General features: G+C 47.2%; 1 protein-coding gene across 1 annotated transcript in view; it reads right to left on the reverse strand.

The window, feature by feature from the left end:
• Window positions 1-20,169, reverse strand: part of LOC311115697 (receptor-type tyrosine-protein phosphatase mu-like) — a gene marked incomplete at both ends in the record, with an annotated part of 70,875 nt that overhangs the window by 32,219 nt on the left and 18,487 nt on the right. Inside the window, 2 exons of the mRNA XM_084190849.1 lie at window positions 4,500-4,536; window positions 12,460-12,733. Of these exons, the coding sequence (XP_084046975.1) occupies window positions 4,500-4,536; window positions 12,460-12,733 (311 nt within the window). The remainder of the gene's footprint in view (window positions 1-4,499; window positions 4,537-12,459; window positions 12,734-20,169) is intronic.

Raw genomic sequence — 20,169 nt, forward strand, 5'->3', positions numbered from 1 at the left:
AGGGCAACAACCCAGCAGCAGGACCGCTACCTCCGCCTTTGTGCAAGGAGGAGCAGGAGGAGCACTGCCAGAGCCCTGCAAAATAACCTCCAGCAGGCCACAAATGTGCATGTGTCTGCTCAAACGGTCAGAAACAGACTCCATGAGGGTGGTATGAGGGCCCGACGTCCACAGGTGGGGGTTGTGCTTACAGCCCAACACCGTGCAGGACGTTTGGCATTTGCCAGAGAACACCAAGACTGGCAAATTCGCCACTGGCGCCCTGTGCTCTTCACAGATGAAAGCAGGTTCACACTGAGCATATGTGACAGACGTGACAGAGTCTGGAGACACCGTGGAGAACGTTCTGCTGCCTGCAACATCCTCCAGCATGACTGGTTTGGTGGTGGGTCAGTTATGGTGTGGGGTGGCATTTCTTTGGGGGGCCGCACAGCCCTCCATGTGCTCGCCAGAGGTAGCCTGACTGCCATTAGGTACCGAGATGAGATCCTCAGACCCCTTGTGAGACCATATGCTGGTGCGGTTGGCCCTGGGTTCCTCCTAATGCAAGACAATGCTAGACCTCATGTGGCTGGAGTGTGTCAGCAGTTCCTGCAAGAGGAAGGCATTGATGCTATGGACTGGCCCGCCCGTTCCCCAGACCTGAATCCAATTGAGCACATCTGGGACATCATGTCTCGCTCCATCCACCAATGCCACGTTGCACCACAGACTGTCCAGGAGGTGGCGGATGCTTTAGTCCAGGTCTGGGAGGAGATCCCTCAGGAGACCATCCGCCACCTCATCAGGAGCATGCCCTGGCGTTGTAGGGAGGTCATACAGGCACGTGGAGGCCACACACACTACTGAGCCTCATTTTGACTTGTTTTAAGGACATTACATCAAAGTTGGATCAGCCTGTAGTGTGGTTTTCCACTTTAATTTTGAGTGTGACTCCAAATCCAGACCTCCATGGGTTGATTCATTTGATTTCCATTGATAATTTTTGTGTGATTTTGTTGTCAGCACATTCAACTATGTAAAGAAAAAAGTATTTAATAAGATTATTTCATTCATTCGGATCTAGGATGTGTTATTTTAGTGTTCCCTTGATTTTTTTGAGCAGTGTATATTCCCAAGCTAAAAGACAGAACAGTGAAGGTTAGCTTGACTCCCTTGGTATCTCTAGTTTGTTTGGGAACCGCAAAAACATCTCCAGCTGTTTTGGACTTTCAAACTATTTACTTTCATGCCAAGCTTTACTTCAAATCCTCTCTTTGACATCTCTGTTTATGGGTCATAAGCAAACTGAATGCCCCAAGAGGCATAAAACACTGGTCCTTTTTAAGTTTAAATGGCAGATATCTCCGGCTTTGAAGAAGGGAGTGAAGCGTTCTGGCTTTCAGGGAGGCCGTTTCATGTGAAACTCAAACTATGCAAGGTGCTTTGGGGGATAGTGTGTTCCTCGGTAACTCTGTGTGGGAGGGTGTGTAAACATCAGGGGCCTGAAACACCACAAGACCTGGTTAACAACACACAGCGGCCTCCACTGCTTGCAGTTCATCATGTCCCGAGGACATAAGACAGTGTAAAAAAAACCAAAATGCTGATATTTAACGACCCCTGCCAGGTCACTGCTATCTAGATGTTGTTGTCCATGTTGTATTAAAACTAGACGTTTCTGACCCATGCCTTAAGGATGGAATAATTATTTAGAAAATGTTAACTGGAGTTTAACTGGTAGAAGTTGGTAACTTAAGGGAAACCTGAAAATTGTAAGTGTCAAACTATGTTGCAAATTTATAACAATTTGTACTCATCAAGTCCAAAGTTCTGAACATAAATGTGTTCCCAGCAGTACTTTTGACACCGAATGTTCCCTTTTCTTCCCCTCAAAAAATCATGTTCATTCCCCGTGACCCATAACAAGCCAAAAACGTCCATGGTTAAATATTTTACAGGAGAACATTTTCAATTTCACAGTGTCTGACTGTGTGTGACTGGGTAGAATCATCTGGCTTCTTGTATAAACAGAAGGCGGAAAGTTTTCACCTTTCCTTTAACGCCACGCCTGCCTGATAAATATTTGAATGTAATTTTCTGACAGCAGGCTGAGCAGGATGACTTTGTCCAGAGTGTGCAGCTTCTCAGTTTCATGCTCGCTGCAGAAGCCCATATTGATATTTTTTCCCACTCACAACCCCCTACATCTGCCTTGAATGAAAATGAGGTCCTTTTCTGTATTTGCAACACAACCATATGCTCCAGATACATGTCACACTATCTGTAAGATGTGAATAGGATGAATACTGACCAAATGACGGGAGTGAATATAAAGTCAACTGTACGGTGGAAAACAAGATGTCCGGTAACCTAGTTACCCCTTGATGGTCTCTCAGACATGGTAGTGCACATCCTGTTTGTTTAGACTTAAATAGATACACGCTACACAACGTCACACAAACAGATGTTATAAAAAATGTGAACGCAAAAACACAAACATATACTATAAATAATTAATCTTGGCATACACATACACTTGCACACACACACAGATAGATCCATAGGACAGGAGAGGACAGAGCTGGGAAGTTGTAGTGGTGGTCTGACCTGTTAGTTGGTTGTCGCCAGCCGCGGGGGCGATGCGTATGTAGGGAGTGGTGAGCTGAGTCACGATTATGGCGGCTAAGGCAAATGAAGAAGTTGTTCAACATGAAGGAAGGAGAGAAGAAGAAGCCAAGAGACTCAGGCAAACAGGAAAACATCCTTAGTCACACAGAGCAGAGAAACGGAAGGAGAGGGAGAGAGAAAGAGGTACTTCTCACAGGGAGGAATAGAAGGTTACATATAGTTCACAAGCTTGGCATTGGTTAAGTAACGGTTACGTTTCCATTCTTTAGTAATCATCCCAGAAGCCTGGTTAATTACTTGTTTGTGTTGTGTGCTCGTGAACAGCAGGGAGGGAACTAACACAGGCATTTCATACAAACCTGAGGGAGCCATTCTAGAGATATGAGACTGAATATAAAGATTCTGCTAGAGCCACTAAACTCCTCAATATTCAGTTCAGGCTCTCTCACTGTTGTGGTTATGGCCTTCTGTATGAGCAGTTTGTCCCAGACCACAGCCCCCTCTGGGGATCTGATTGGCTGCCACCACTATGACTGGCAGGTAACCCGAGAGGCGCTGAACCTATTAGAAGATGCTACTCTTAAGCGCCAACGCTCAGGTCCAATAAAATCTGATTAAACGCCATAAACTATAGAGAAATCAAATTACAAAAAAGCATTAAAACCGTCCTTTCATAATCTATGATGGGGAAGAGGACAATTCTAAATTCAAACGTGCTTAGCGTCTGTGACTAAAAAGGGTTGGAAACAACACAGGAACTAGTGCTCATTAGCATATAGCATTATAGCCCAGTCTTGGCACCGTGAGAGAGAGATGGCATGTAGTAAGGAAAATAGATTATCCACCATCTGTAAACAATTACAATGCAGATCGGCAGCACACTAATGTGTGGCTAGTGCTAGAGAAGAGGAGGCCGTGGCTTGTAAGGAGCTCCACTGGATGCTAATATGCTAATATTTAATGGAGGGGAGGGGGGGGGGGGGGGGGGGGGTGCACAGAATTCTGGGCCAGAGAACTCTGACCATCTGCCGCCAATTAAAATCCTTCCCCCTTTCTACGATTGTTCGACATTTCCTGTGTCGAGGGGTAGTGGTTTGTGAGAGTTTGAGCGCATGCCTTTTGGCTAGCCTAGCTCAGTCATATGGCCTAGAGGCTACTAGCACTATTGTTCATGGTATATCATGTACATCGCTCCCGAGTGGCGCAGCGATCTAAGGCACTGCATCTCAGTGCTTGAGGCGTCACTACAGACCCCCTGGTTCGATTCCAGGCTGTATCACAACCGGCCGTGATTGGGAGTCCCATAGGGCGGCGCACAATTGGCCCAGCGTCGTCCGGGTTTGGCCGGTGTAGGCCGTCATTGTAAATAAGAATTTGTTCTTAACTGACTTGCCTAGTTAAATAAAGGTAAAATAAATACAATAAATTAAACTACCATACACTTTAGAGTGGAATAGTGACTTCGTTTATTTTGGTGAGCATTTTTGGATTCTGTTAGATACAAGAAACACTTTTACTTGACTGCAAAGTTTTATTTTTATGACGTTTAAGTTAATATTTAACCTAATTAGCTACTGTTGTTTACTTAAATGTGACTTGAGCTTTTGCGTAGAGGAAATTTCAATAGGAAAAAGCTCAATGCTTATGACTGTTACCACTTTACACAAGCACACACTATCAAATTGATTGAGGGGGAGAAAGGTGAGTGGCCAAAGAGCAAACATTCGTTTTTGAAAAGCATGAGTAGCACATAAGAAAAGATGCGTACAGCACTATAGTCCTGTGGTCGAGCCAAAACAATCCTTGGGTGTGTATGTGTGTGTGTGAGGGGAAACACATTTCAATCAACGGTGGTTAGATTACTTTCAGGCAACGGGGGCCAGTCCTACCTTTAGTGGCCACTCGTACACAATCGATTTTGGTCTCCTGCGAGGGGAGAAAAAAAAAGAGAGAAAGAGAAATAGAGAGAGAAAAAGAGGGGGAAAAAGAGCAAAAGAGAGGCATTAGTTCTCAGTCAACATATCAGCTGTCAGGGCTGTGGTCATCCAATCTGATCAGACCAACAGGAGTAAAACAGAGAGACCGAGAGAAACAGAGAGACCGAGAGAGAGAGAAACAGGGAGAGAGGGAGAGAGACCGCGAGAGAGAGAGACAGAGAGAGAGACAGAGAGAGAGAGAGAAAGAGAGAGACTGAAAGCGAGGGAGAGACCGAGTGAGAGAGAGAGACTGAAAGCGAGGGAGAGACCGAGTGAGAGAGAGAGACCGAGAGAGACAGAAAGAGAGAGCGAGAGAAAGAGAGCGAGAGAAAGACAGCGAGAGAGAGAGAGCGAGTGAGAGAGAGCGAGTGAGAGAGAGACCGACAGAAAGAGAGAGCGAGAGAAACCGAGAGCGAGAGAAACAGAGAGGGAGAGAAAGAGCGAGCGAGAGAAACAGAGAGTGAGAGAAAGAGCGAGCGAGAGAAACAGAGAGTGAGAGAGAGAAAGAGAGCCAGAGAAACAGAGAGCCAGAGAGAGAAAGAGAGCGAGAGTGAGAAAGAGAGCGCGAGAGAGAGAGCGCGAGCAAGAAAGAAAGAAAGAGAGAGGCTGTACCTCAGCACCTCAGCTTAGCATCTAGCAGCCAGCTGTCAGAGACTAGTCTGCACTAGTATGGGTGGTCTCTATACTTTACACTCAACCACGACCTTGAGACGACACACACACATATGTTTACACATATGTGTGAATGGACATATGCACACAGTATACATTAGATGTGGGTGTGCAAGCCTCAATGTCCATAGCGGAGCTAGATGTACAGTAAGTCACCATGTTGGGCCTCCTAAGCCCTGTGTTGGTGCATTAGGGGGGAGGTTGGCGCGTGGACATAGTGCGCTGTGACTTGGGGCCTAAATGCTGTTGGCAGAACGTACATCCAGGCATGTCAGACAGACAACCAGAGACAAGAGAGAGAGAGAGAGAGAAGACAGAGGGCAGAAAAGAGAGAGCGAGAGAGAGAGCGAGAGAGCGCGAGAGAGAGCGAGAGCGAGCGAGAGCGAGAGAGAAAAAGAGAGAGAAGGCAGAGGGCAGAAAAGAGAGAGAGAGAGAAGGCAGAGGGCAGAAAAGAGAGAGAGAGCGAGAAGGCAGAGGGCAGAAAAGAGAGAGAGAGCGAGAGAGAGAAGGCAGAGGGCAGAAAAGAGAGCGAGAGAGAGAGAAGGCAGAGGGCAGAAAAGAGAGAGAGTGAGAGAGAGAAGGTAGAGGGCATGAGAGAGAGAGAGATAGAGAAGGCAGAGGGCAGAAAAGAGTGAGAGAGCGAGAGATAGAAGGCAGAGGGCAGAAAAGAGAGATAGAGAGAAAAGGTAGAGGGCATAAGAGAGAGAGAGAGAGAGAGAGAGAGAGAGAGAGAGAGAGAGAGAGAGAGAGAGAGAGAGAGAGAGAGAGAGAGAGTGAGAGAGAAGGCAGAGGGCAGAAAAGAGAGAGAGCGAGAGAGAGAAGGCAGAGGGCAGAAAAGAGAGAGAGCGAGAAGGCAGAGGGCAGAAAAGAGAGAGAGCGAGAAGGCAGAGGGCAGAAAAGAGAGTGAGAGAGAAGGTAGAGGGCAGAAAAGAGAGATAGAGAGAAAAGGTAGAGGGCATAAGAGCGAGAGAGAGAGAGAGAGAGAGAGAGAGAGAGAGAGAGAGAGAGAGAGAGAGAGAGAGAGAGAGAGAGAGAGAGAAGGCAGAGGGCAGAAAAGAGAAAGAGCGAGAGAGAAGACAGAGGGCAGAAAAGAGAGAGTGAGAGAGAAGACAGAGGGCAGAAAAGAGAGAGTGAGAGAGAAGGTAGAGGGCAGAAAAGAGAGAGAGAGAGAAGGCAGAGGGTAGAAAAGAGAGAGAGAGAAGGCAGAGGGCATAAAAGAGAGAGAGAGCGAGAAGGCAGAGGGCTGAAAAAAGAGAGAGAGAGCGAGAAGGCAGAAAAGAGAGAGAGAAGGCATAAGAGAGAGAGAGAGAGAGAAGGCAGAGAGCAGAAGAGAGAGAGAGAGAGAGAGAGAGAGAGAGAGAGAGAGAGAGAGAGAGACAGAGAGACAGAGAAGGAAAGGAAAAGGCACAGCCATTCAGAAGAAGGAAGTGTGGAGTGAAATTAGATCTGCACAGTCACTTCTTATAGACAAACTGAAAAAAAGAGTGAAACACTTTTCCAAGACAAGGAGGGGACAAGCAGGTGGTGGCAGAAATGGCTTTGCCTTCGCTCGTCTTACAAATGTGGAACAAACAAAACACAGCAACGCCGCATGAATATTCAGGGTATGGGGAAAGTGACTTGGGGCTTATGGTTAAATCCCCCCGTGTTTTATGACATCAAAATGCACTTGTGTGGCTTGGTGCATTATTGAGGAGACGGCAAATTAAACTGTGGGGTGTGCTGAATATTTAAAACAACTAGGAGGATGGTGTGAATCTGTGTGACTCAGGTGGGGAGAGGAGAAGAGACTGGTTTCTACTAGGGCTGCTTGATGACAACACTACCATACAGTGAGGGAAAAAAGTATTTGATCCCCTGCTGATTTTGTACGTTTGCCCACTGACAAAGACATGATCAGTCTATAATTTTAATGGTAGGTTTATTTGAACAGTGAGAGACAGAATAACAACTAAAAAATCCTGAAAAACGCATGTAAAAAATTTTATAAATTGATTTGCATTTTAATTAGGGAAATAAGTATTTGACCCCTCTGCAAAACATGACTTAGTACTTGGTGGCAAAACCCTTGTTGGCAATCACAGAGGTCAGACGTTTCTTGTAGTTGGCCACCAGGTTTGCACACATCTCAGGAGGGATTTTGTTCCACTCCTCTTTGCAAATCTTCTCCAAATCATTAAGGTTTCGAGGCTGACGTTTGGCAACTCGAACCTTCAGCTCCCTCCACAGGCTAGGCCACTCCAGGACCTTAATGTGCTTCTTCTTGAGCCGCTCCTTTGTTGCCTTGGCCGTGTGTTTTGGGTCATTGTCATGCTGGAATACCCATCCACAACCCATTTTCAATGCCCTGGCTGAGGGAAGGAGGTTCTCACCCAAGATTTGACGGTACATGGCCCCGTCCATCCTCCCTTTGATGCGGTGAAGTTGTCCTGTCCCCTTAGCAGAAAAACACCCCCAAAGCATAATGTTTCCACCTCCATGTTTGACGGTGGGGATGGTGTTCTTGGGGTCATAGGCAGCATTCCTCCTCCTCCAAACACGGTGTGTTGAGTTGATACCAAAGAGCTCGATTTTGGTCTCATCTGACCACAACACTTTCACGCAGTTCTCCTCTGAATCATTCAGATTTTCATTGGCAAACTTCCTGTATATGTGCTTTCTTGAGCAGGGGGACCTTGCGGGCGCTGCAGGATTTCAGTCCTTCGCGGCATAGTGTGTTGCCAATTGTTTTCTTGGTGACTATGGTTCCAGCTGCCTTGAGATCATTGACAAGATGATTCCTCACCGTTCTCATGATCATTGCAACTCCACGAGGTGAGATCTTGCATGGAGCCCCAGGCCGAGGGAGATTGACAGTTATTTTGTGTTTCTTCCATTTGCGAATAATTGCACCAACTGTTGTCACCTTCTCACCAAGCTGCTTGGCGATGGTCTTGTAGCCCATTCCAGCCTTGTGTAGGTCTACAATCTTGTCCCTGACATCCTTGGAGAGCTCTTTGGTCTTGGCCATGGTGGAGAGTTTGGAATCTGATTGATTGATTGCTTATGTGGACAGGTGTCTTTTATACAGGTAACAAACTGAGATTAGGAGCACTCCCTTTAAGAGCGTGCTCCTAATCTCAGCTCGTTACCTGTATAAAAGACACCTGGGAGCCAGAAATCTTTCTGATTGAGAGGGGTCAAATACTTATTTCCCTCATTAAAATGCAAATCAATTCATAACATTTTTGAAATGCGTTGTTCTGGATATTTATTTATTTATTCTGTCTCTCACTGTTCAAATAAACCTACCATAAAAATTATCACTTATTTGTCAGTGGGCAAACGTACAAAATCAGCAGGGGATCAAATACTTTTTTCCCTCACGCTATGACACATGTCGCCAGTACTTAACAAGATACTGGCATGTATATGGAATAGCTAGCTGTAATTTAGTTGGAATCATTTGATTCACTTAGAATCTAGGATTAGAATTATTGTCTTAAACTACCAACATGTGAAGACCTATATTCCACTTAGGTCTAACTGCTGAGGTCAGTATTGAATGTGGTTTTCACTCCAACGTTACAGTCTGCCTCATGGAGTATGGTGGCCTTTCTCTGAGGCACCCTGCTCTGAACTGAGGGTAGAGGGCTGAGGGGAATGGGAAATATTGTTTTCAGTCTCTCTCTCCCTCTTTCTCTCTTCTTATTCTCAGAAGACATATCCTTTGTAGATGGCACATTGATCTTCTTTCCAGCCTCCCCTGCAATTTGTGGGAAAAATGTGTCCATTTAAAATGTCAGCAAATACACTACAACACACAGCTGTACTGCTAGGTTATCCCCTACTGCCCCCACAGCACCCTATTAGTAGTAGGAGGATTCAGAGGGGCGGAACACATACGCCCACTTCCTCTCCTCTCCCAGACCACCATTAGAGGGGCCAGTGTGGCTCACTGCTGCCCACGCCAGAAGATAAGACCAGAAACCAGAGACCAGAGCACCGAGACAAGCCTAATCGCAACCCCCTCTCCACATCCCTCTCCTCTAGCCCCCCCTGGATAGTTTCTCTCCAATTAGAGCCAATTCATTATCTAATGGCCCTAGCTTGAGAGCAGAAGAGAGGAAGAGAGTGGAGGAGAGGAAGAGAGTGGAGGAGAGGAAGAGAGTGGAGGAGAGGAAGAGAGTGGAGGAGAGGAAGAGAGTGGAGGAGAGGAAGAGAGTGGAGGAGAGGAAGAGAGTGGAGGAGAGGAAGAGAGCGGAGGAGAGGAAGAGAGTGGAGGAGAGGAAGAGTGCAGAGGAGAGGAAGAGAGTGGAGGAGAGGAAGCGTGTGGAGGAGAGAGAGAGCGGAGGAGAGAGAGCGGAGGAGAGGAAGAGTGCAGAGGAGAGGAAGAGAGTGGAGGAGAGGAGGAGTGGAGAGGAAGAGCGCAGAGGAGAGGAAGAGAGTGGAGGAGAGGAAGAGTGCAGAGGAGAGGAAGAGAGTGGAGGAGAGGAAGAGAGTGGAGGAGAGGAGGAGTGCAGAAGAGAGGAAGAGTGCAGAAGAGAGGAAGAGAGTGGAGGAGAGGAAGAGAGCGGAGGAGAGGAAGAGAGCGGAGGAGAGGAAGAGAGCGGAGGAGAGGAAGAGTGCAGAGGAGAGGAAGAGTGCAGAGGAGAGGAAGAGAGTGGAGGAGAGGAAGAGAGCAGAGGAGAGGAAGAGAGCGGAGGAGAGGAAGAGTGCGGAGGAGAGGAAGAGAGCGGAGGAGAGGAAGAGTGCGGAGGAGAGGAAGAGAGCGGAGGAGAGGAAGAGAGCAGAGGAGAGGAAGAGAGCAGAAGAGAGCAGAAGAGAGGAAGAGAGCGGATGAGAGGAAGAGAGCGGAGGAGAGGAAGAGAGTGGAGGAGAGGAAGAGAGTGGAGGAGAGGAAGAGAGTAGAGGAGAGGAAGAGAGTAGAGGAGAGGAAGAGAGCAGAGGAGAGGAAGAGAGTGGAGGAGAGGAAGAGAGCGGAGGAGAGGAAGAGAGTGGAGGAGAGGAAGAGAGTGGAGGAGAGGAAGAGAGCGGAGGAGAGGAAGAGAGTGGAGGAGAGGAAGAGAGTGGAGGAGAGGAGGAGTGGAGGAGAGGAGGAGTGCAGAGGAGAGGAAGAGAGTGGAGGAGAGGAAGAGAGTGGAGGAGAGGAGGAGTGCAGAGGAGAGGAAGAGAGCGGAGGAGAGGAAGAGTGCGGAGGAGAGGAAGAGAGTGGAGGAGAGGAAGAGTGCAGAAGAGAGGAAGAGAGCGGAGGAGAGGAAGAGAGCGGAGGAGAGGAAGAGAGCGGAGGAGAGGAAGAGAGCGGAGGAGAGGAAGAGTGCAGAGGAGAGGAAGAGAGTGGAGGAGAGGAAGAGAGTGGAGGAGAGGAAGAGAGTGGAGGAGAGGAAGAGAGTGGAGGAGAGGAAGAGTGCAGAGGAGAGGAAGAGAGTGGAGGAGAGGAAGATAGTGGAGGAGAGGAAGAGAGCGGAGGAGAGGAAGAGTGCAGAGGAGAGGAAGAGAGCGGAGGAGAGGAAGAGTGCAGAGGAGAGGAAGAGAGTGGAGGAGAGGAAGAGAGTGGAGGAGAGGAAGATAGTGGAGGAGAGGAAGAGAGCAGAGGAGAGGAAGAGAGCAGAAGAGAGGAAGAGTGCAGAAGAGAGGAAGAGAGTGGAGGAGAGGAAGAGAGCGGAGGAGAGGAAGAGAGCGGAGGAGAGGAAGAGAGTGGAGGAGAGGAAGAGAGCGGAGGAGAGGAAGAGAGTGGAGGAGAGGAAGAGAGTGGAGGAGAGGAGGAGTGCAGAGGAGAGGAAGAGTGCGGAGGAGAGGAAGAGAGTGGAGGAGAGGAAGAGAGTGGAGGAGAGGAGGAGTGCAGAGGAGAGGAAGAGAGCGGAGCAGAGGAAGAGTGCGGAGGAGAGGAAGAGAGTGGAGGAGAGGAAGAGAGCGGAGGAGAGGAAGAGAGCGGAGGAGAGGAAGAGAGCGGAGGAGAGGAAGAGTGCAGAGGAGAGGAAGAGAGTGGAGGAGAGGAAGAGAGTGGAGGAGAGGAAGAGAGTGGAGGAGAGGAAGAGTGCAGAGGAGAGGAAGAGAGTGGAGGAGAGGAAGAGTGCGGAGGAGAGGAAGAGAGTGGAGGAGAGGAAGAGTGCGGAGGAGAGGAAGAGAGTGGAGGAGAGGAAGAGTGCAGAGGAGAGGAAGAGAGTGGAGGAGAGGAAGAGAGTGGAGGAGAGGAAGAGAGTGGAGGAGAGGAAGAGAGTGGAGGAGAGGAGGAGTGCAGAGGAGAGGAAGAGAGTGGAGGAGAGGAAGAGAGCGGAGGAGAGGAAGAGAGCGGAGGAGAGGAAGAAAAATAGATGGACTTTTCATTAGGGCAAATTGATTTGCATTTCAAAAAAGGGGGAGATATTGAAAAAAAGGTCAATTAAGCCAATGTGTTAATAATGCATTTGTGAATGGGTGTACTTTACTTTTTTTACAATCTGAGCAGCAGGACATTGATAAAAGTGGTGTCTTGCCTCTTGGTGTGCTGACCTGTACTCCCACTGACAGTACATTAGAGTGGTTAGGAGAAGGGAAGTAATGGGGTTGTAATACCGGGTTATTGACCATTAGGATGCTGGATTGGTTGTTAAACAGGCCCCGAAGGAGAGTCTTGTTGTGGCTGTTCATTTATCCTAATTTTCTGCATCCAGTTTGCTTTGCTGTCTGTTTCAGACTGGTGCTTTCACTGTGGGTGTGAATAGGGAAGTGATGAGATGGACTCTAGCTGACTGTTGGGATTGAGGCTGTACTGTGTGTTTTCACTACAGAGGTTTTGGGTGGCAGTGTTGTTTTTCTACTGATTCAGCGTTCGTAAGAGACAGCAAATGAGAGTGGTCAGGTGGGTTGGACTGTAGCATGTTAACACTGGCTGTGAGGGTTGGGCCAATATGAAGACGACTAAGAAAGAATCCACTCAAAAATACCAATCCATCGGACAAAACGTACCATAATGCCACACCAACGGGAATGTCCTTTTTCTACAGGTGGTTTTAAATAAGGGGTCATTTCCTTTAATCAATGAAGATCATTTGGGGTAAGTGGTTCATTATAGGAAATTAACAATATGAGGAAATTTCTTCAAAATGGGCTTTTGTAAAGCCATAGAAAACATGACACAGTAAAAAGTATCCTATCAGTTTCACATTCAATCTTGTATATTGGGTGTGACTGACACGTCCCAGCGGCCAATCCCCACCCCAACATCCCCCTGCTCACTCACCCCATTGGCCGTGCTGACGGCCTGGTAGTAGACGCTGTAGCTCTTGTGGGGGAGGAGGGGGGCGTTCCAGTAGCCGTTGTAGGTACGGTTGTCTCCGATGCAGAAGGGTACGGGGGTCTTGATGTCGCCCATGAGCAGCTCAGCTGTGAAGTAGTACTGGGAGTTGAGCACGGTGGTGTTCTGGAAGTGGATGGGCACCGGGTAGCAGCGTAGGATCTCTGCCGCCCTCCTCACCCGCCGGGGGCGCTCTTCCTCCACCACCACCTGGTACTTACTGCAGGGAGAGGAGAGGAATATCGATCAATCATTCAATCAAATGTATTTACGTAACCCTTTTTACAGCAATATTTCTGCTGCATCTTCCTCTGTTTGCTGGAAAGAAGCATGAGTCAGCGGATCATTAGGACTTGAAATGTGTAACAGGACTCCATCTATGTAATGTTAACAGGTTATGTGTGTCTTTGTTCACCCACTATGTGTTCCAAGGCCAACTGTGCCAAGAGTTTCCTTTTGATTGTCCAACAATGTATCAATTGAACATGAAAGGATCAAAGAAATCACTGCCTGCTACGTTTGTGCGCATAATCGATTTTCCTTGGTTGCATTTTAATCCATTACTTTAAATGAATGAGCCAGACGAAGAAACATAGGAAATACTAATTGCCAATGACAGATACACATTTTCACTAGTTCTTCAGAAAGCATATCTGATGTGTTACAGTTTGTGTTTCTTGACTGAATACACTTGTCAAGCAGCCAGCAATCTCAAGCCATGCAGTGTACTCTGTAGCGCCTTCCGGTCGGATGCCGAGCAGTTGCCATACCAAGCGGTGATGCAACCAGTCAAAATGCTCTCGATGGTGCAGCTGTACAACTTTTTGAGGATCTGAGGACACTGTACTGAACATAAGCCAAACTCCTACTTCACTGAAGCTGAGAGCAATGAACTAATTAACTGTATGAATAAGCATGTAGACTTGGATGAGAGAGACTGTCGCACTGGAGGTTGGCTGAGGTGGTGACACCAGGGGGTCTAGTCAACCCTCTCTCGCTCTCTGACTGAGCGAACGTAGCCCCATCCTGAAACTGACAGCTTTAATTAACTCATGAAAGCCTGCAGCCTCGTAGCCCGCCGCCGTCCCTAGAAGTAGACCACTATCTCATTTAAGGAGCGTCACAGCGATAGCAGTCGGGTGGGATTCTAGATATCTCATCTATGTGGAGGGATTTAAACGGCAGGAAATAAAAGGGGGAACTGTAGAAGCCGGCTCTCTCTCTGTGACTCTCTTTCTCTGTGACTCTCTTTCTGTGACTCTCTTTCTCTGTGACTCTCTCTCTCCCTTTCTTTCTTTATTTATCTCGCTCTCTGCAAGGATATTAGACGACAGAATCCCTGACGCCGGCTGGGGATTAGCACGCCGCTAAGTGTGTCGCAAATAATAATGACATGAAAATGGTTCCTACTATCGCGCTAGCCCCTTATTCCATGTCAGGCTTGGAGTTAAGTTTATTATAAGAAGAGAGATCAGCATCCAACATCCAACCCTGAACCAGGCCTCCTGGGTAGAAAGCCTTGGGAAGCGGAAGAGGCAATAGGCAATATTAATAGAAACTGGATAGGGATTGGGTGGGGGATCAAGTGGGCCCAAGTCCAAAGCCATAACCTTTTTCCAATGCAATAGATGGGGATATTGGCAGGGAGGCATGGCGGGAGGGAGACAGAGAGAGACCGAGACCGAGAGATATGGGAGTTTGCATTGAGGCATATTAATATTGAAGACGAGTATGAATATTAAAAGACAAGTATGAATATCGAAGAGTATGAATATTGCTGATTTGACAGCAGACCTCTCAGTGACTCTCCCACATTAGAAATACATTCTAATTGCTTAACTCATCTTATTTTGTCAATCCTTACAACCAACCATGTGGTTTTATAATATGACATAATGAAACCGGGTTATACCGGGTTGCCCTAGTCTAGTGTACTGGAGAGCATCTGCTGTATTTTCCATATCTCCTCTGAACAGTTTTGTCACTTTAAGGACTTTCAAATGGAGCATAAAACTGAGACCTAACTTTAAGGCTGTTTGTTTAAAAGACATTTGTTTGAAAAATGAGAAAAAAGCAGCAATAGTACTGTTTGTCCATTTTGAGACGCCATAGCCAGTATACACTTCCTCAAAATAGTCAGAATTAATCTAAGATAACTCAATAATTATGTCATTGATTTTGACGTTTTGCCAATGAGATTTTAGTCACGCAAGTTTACATCTAACTAATCAGTATTTCAAAAAATGAAAAAATGTGCATGAAAACTAGTTGTCTCTCGTTGAATGACAAAACCTTTACTGAAGAATCCCTACTGTTGCCCAATCATCGACGAAGGGGCGTAGACTTTGGCTTGCCTCAAGAAAAGAAATGTGTGTGCCGGAACAACCAAAAGATTACTTACCGAAGTCCAAATCGAACAAAAACATCACAAAATGTCATAATCATTTATATGCACAAACTCTTCCTAACTGTTTGACTGGGAAGCATTCGGACGCCTTTACTCATGCACAGCCAAGTGGAACTCATGGGGAGTGAGTTGCAAAGACAGCATAAGACAAATTCAACTGACCTACAACCTTTCCAGGAAGTAACCATCATCTTTAACCTGAGAGATTCACTTTAAAAAAAATAACCAAGCAAGCTCCCGACTCCTGCCTCCACTCGTCATAATTAAAATTAATGACTTCCCACACAAGTGAAAACCAAAAAAATAAAACTTGTTTGACTTAAAAATAATACAATTTGTCAGGTTGAGTGCTCTCCTCTGCAGGCTGAATTATAAATAGTCAGGCCTATTCGATATTTGCCAATTAAATTTCCCCCTGGCTCCACACATCCATTGGAGATTAGATCTGTCATAAACTGCTGGGGAATATCGGGGTAGGTCCCCGTGAACATGCAAGTCTCTCTGTGCTCTTTGAGCTGTATAACTCATCATAGACAAGAATAACTTTCCCATCATCAATAAGTTCCCTTCTGCCCTTTCACCATGAGGAGGAAGGAGAGGAGCTGGGTGGGAGAGTGGGAGATGAGGAGGAAGGAGAGGAGCTGGGTGGGAGAGTGGGAGATGAGGAGGAGGAGGAGGAGGAGGAGAGGAGCTGGGTGGGAGAGTGGGAGATGAGGAGGAGGAGAGGAGCTGGGTGGGAGAGTGGGAGATGAGGAGGAGGAGGGGAGGAGCTGGGTGGGAGAGTGGGAGATGAGGAGGAGAGGAGCTGGGTGGGAGAGTAGGAGATGAAGAGGAGGAGGAGGAGGAGAGGAGCTGGGTGGGAGAGTGGGAGATGAGGAGGAGAGGAGCTGGGTGGGAGAGTGGGAGATGAAGAGGAGGAGGAGGAGAGGAGCTGGGTGGGAGAGTGGGAGATGAGGAGGAGAGGAGCTGGGTGGGAGAGTGGGAGATGAAGAGGAGGAGGAGGAGGGGAGCTGGGTGGGAGAGTGGGAGATGAGGAGGAGGAGGGGAGCTGGGTGGGAGAGTGGGAGATGAGGAGGAGAGGAGCTGGGTGGGAGAGTGGGAGATGAGGAGGAGAGGAGCTGGGTGGGAGAGTGGGAGATGAGGAGGAGGAGGAGAGGAGCTGGGTGGGAGAGTGGGAGATGAGGAGGAGGAGGAGAGGAGCTGGGTGGGAGAGTAGGAGATGAGGAGGAGAGGAGCTGGGTGGGAGAGTGGGAGATGAGGAGGAGGAGAGGAGCTGGGTGGGAGATGAGGAGGAGAGGAGGAAGGAGAAGGTGAGGAGAACATTTAGTCTCAGATTTAGAACCTCGTTAAAGGCCAGCCATTACTTTAAGAGGCTGTCACTGCGGTGATTTATCCCTCCCTCCCTCCCTCCGCCATGTATCCCAGGAGACTGTGCCTCTGGGACAGACACCTCTCATTGTTCTTACCTATTAGAGGTCTACCCAACAGATTCCCCTGTGAAGGTAGAGTACATTCTAGCCTGGCTAAACCAGATTGAACACTATGTGGTGGGTGTAGCATTCAGTCTGGTTCAACCAGGCTAACAGTATAGGAATAATTGAGCACTCCAGGAGAAAATACAGACTAAGAAACAGTAAGTGAAACCTAATTTGTATTCTAATGCCAATGAGGGAACTCATTTCTATAGCTCTAAATGGAATAAACCAATAAACACTGTTTGCAGTAAGAGCCTATTTATGATAATGATATGACAAAGCACTATTATTTTTTCCGCCAGACAACAGGTCAAAAGTTGATATTTTCTCTGCAAATTACCGGGATGAAAAATGCATCTGCTTTCTGGGCACAGCCAGTGTAAAGAGAAAAACAGACGCTTGGGGGCTGGAACCGGAGAAGAACGATGCATCTTCAATAAATAATACAAAACTCAGCACAAATTGATACTCCAAGGCTACCTGCAACGTCTAGATATCAATTTGAGAAAAACAATACCACTTAATTAAATATTTTTCTCTCCCGGTGTGCCCTGGGCACTAGTAAATGTCCAGAGAAATTGTAGAAAATCTAGAAAAATTTGCATCACTCCAGCACAAAATGACTGCCACTCCTCTATTCCTCCTTCCCAGCTCAAATATCATCCTTTATTGGATAACCATCAGGTTTATCATAGTGAAAAATACATATTGAAGTGCTGCATATTTAAAGCGAGGCGTTGGTAGGTTATGAGTATAATAATTTTTCCTTCAGGCGAGATGGAAAATGCTGATGGCAAAATGCTGCGTCTCCATGATCTCACTGCGGGTTTCATATTGGTTTTTGCCTCAGTCTCTTCTGGCCTTAGCTTGACTGTGAGCTATGAAACTACAGAGACACCAGCTGAAAGCTAAGCAACTAAGCAAAAAAGACAGCCTACTTTGGAGTTTGGAAAGATCCCATAGTAGTTCTAGTCCTTTTTAGCGTTCAATTAACTCTCCGACAATCAATACACAACAATCAATGAGGCTTCTTAGAGAGAGAGGGAGAAGTGGAATTAACTGTCCACTTGGTAGCTACCCAGGGAAAATAGAGAAACCTTGGAGAGGAATTAAAATGAGGTTGGGCTGGGGAACTGTCTTTAGTGGCTAATTAGCCTTCACTGGTCCAGGAGAGTCAGGGAGGTTTGGGGGAGAGGTCAGGAGGATTGTCTCCTCCCTAAGATGGTGTAACTCACCCCCAGACAGGGTGTGTGCCCTCCCCCTCCATCCTTCCCCTCCATCTCCATCCCCTCCTCCACATGGCCTAGAGACCCAACAGTCCCCAATGGAGCCCCCTCTCACCAACCTCTCATCCACTCCACTCAGAACAGAGTAAGCCAAGAACTAACACCTATGGAGAACAACTCTACATAGTCAGGAGCCGTTGGGAACCAATCGCAACAGTGAGACAGCTAAGAGACTGTCAACATTGTCATATTCATTATTAAATCAGGGAGAGACATGTGACTGTGTGATTTGAGAGAAACGGGAAGTGAGAAAACATTCCACAAGCACCTGGTAAGCTATGAGAGAGCGCGAGAAAGAGAGAGTGCGAGAGAGAGCGCGAGAGAGAGCGCGAGAGAGAGCGCAAGAGAGAGCGAGGAGAGAGCGCGAGAGAGAGCGCAAGAGAGAGCGAGCGAGAGAGAGCGCGAGCGAGAGAGAAAGAGAAGCAGTAGAGCTAAACTCTTGATCCTGTTTCAGTTGGGCAACCTCAGCTGACACCAATTAGGGGTCCTTGTGCTGCGCTGCTAGCTCCGTTTCAGAGTGGCGCCCAACGTGACGCCAGACCAATTACACACAACCTCCTCATTGGCATGGACACAATGGTGACCCGGGACCTACCCAGATGTATTTTTTATGTGGAGAGAGGAGGGGAGAGGAGAGGAGAGGAGAGGAGAAGATAGGATGAGGGAAGGAAAGGTGAGAAGAAGAGAGGGAAGTGACTAGTGTGGTGTGGTCCTTTGTGACGTCACAATTATACACTACCTCATGAAGCTGGTTGAGAGACTGCCAAGAGTGTGCAAAGCTGTCATCAAGGCAAAGGGTGGCTACTTCGAAGAATCTCAAATACAAAATATATTTTGATTTGTTTAACACTTTTTTGGTTACTACATGATTCGTATGTGTTATCTCATAGTTTTGATGTCTTCACTATTATTCTACAATGTAAAAAATTGTCAAAATAAAGAAAAACCCTTGAATGAGTAGGTGTGTCCAAACTTTTGACTGGTACTGAACTTAAACGTTCATCTCCCCTCAGGCAGTGGTCCAGTACTGGTTACTCTGTAACTGATTTAGGGGTAGAGGGACCGCATGGCCCCATCTCCTGAGGCCAGCATCAACAGCACTTCTCCCCCTGTAGCCTCCACCTGTCTCCCTGCTCCCTTATTTATCCCCTCCGCCATAAAGTAGGACCAGGTCTACACAAATGAGGCCAACCTGCACAGATTAAATGTCACTTAAATCTCAGGGTATCTTGCTGAGGAGGCTTGTCACCGTGTTTCCTGTCCGCGTACACAGGAAATACGACAAGAGCAGGAAACCTTTGTCACAACACTGCACCACACAAAACGCTTCCTCTTTGAATTAATGAAAAAAGGGGTTACCCTCGAGAGGAGAAGTGGTAATGTGATACCTCCCCTGGGGGGATGGATAGAGCTGAAGGAGAAGTGGTAATGTGATACCTCCACTGGGGGGATGGATAGAGCTGAAGGAGAAGCGGGAATGTGATACCTCCCCTGGGGGGATGGCTAGAGCTGAACATGCCAGGAGAAAAACAAGGGATCTGGGCCAGAAATAGAGGAGAGTGTCTCTCACTCTCAATTACTCACTCTCACCATCTCTTTTCTGGAGTGTTGATGGCTCTGTCCTCGGTGAAAGTTGACAGAGAGAAAGTGCTTTGACTCCGTGGCTGGGGCAACGTTGGGTTTAGGAGGCCACAAGTCATCTTCCTCCACAGCACTGTGTAAACGCTTGTCTTGGCACAGGAAGTGAGGAGGAGGAATGAGGAGCGTGTGATTGTGTGTGTAGGGTGATGAGTGTTCTAGCCCGGGTGTAGCAGATTTGACACATTAGCGCGGGTGCTAACGTGACTGACAGTAATCCATTTAAAGAAGCAGCTTGCCCCTGCTAAGGTTGCTATTGTAGCACCACGCATATGTAACGCTGCCAGAGAGACCGCTTCAAACACCAGCCTGTCAATGATGCAGCCCCTCAAGGCTTTATGCACCAAACGCGACGTGTGTGTGTATTTGTTTTTCAGGAAAAAGCCTAGCAAATATAGCCCTGCCTTCTTTAATTTGGCTGTTAAGTTAAGCAAAGGTTGTGATTTTGTGTGCGTCCCGACTCATTGTCATTCAAGTGCTTTTACCAAACGTATCCAATCAGTTGGATGGGTTGCATTCTTAGTGAAATGTATCACAGCAAAACATCTGGTAATTCACATTCAAATTTGGCTGACTAAATCCCATCAACGGGGAGGACGTTATGGCGACGTTATGGCGTGTAATGAACGACATCAATTCCAATGCTACCGACTCACATCATGTTAAAACAAAGTGCTAAAATTAGATGTATCATCCCTCCAAAGAAGAACGGTGGCATATGATAATGCATTCAGAATTGATCTAGAGCTCATTAATTGAATGTACAGTTGAAGTCTTAAGTTTACATACACTTAGGTTGGAGTCATTAAAACTCCAACCTAAGTGTATGAAAACTATAGTTTTGTTAACA

This window comes from Coregonus lavaretus, assembly GCF_964263955.1.
Source record: "Coregonus lavaretus genome assembly, contig: HAP1_SCAFFOLD_2290, whole genome shotgun sequence".
In the NCBI taxonomy this organism is placed as follows: Eukaryota; Metazoa; Chordata; class Actinopteri; order Salmoniformes; family Salmonidae; genus Coregonus; species Coregonus lavaretus.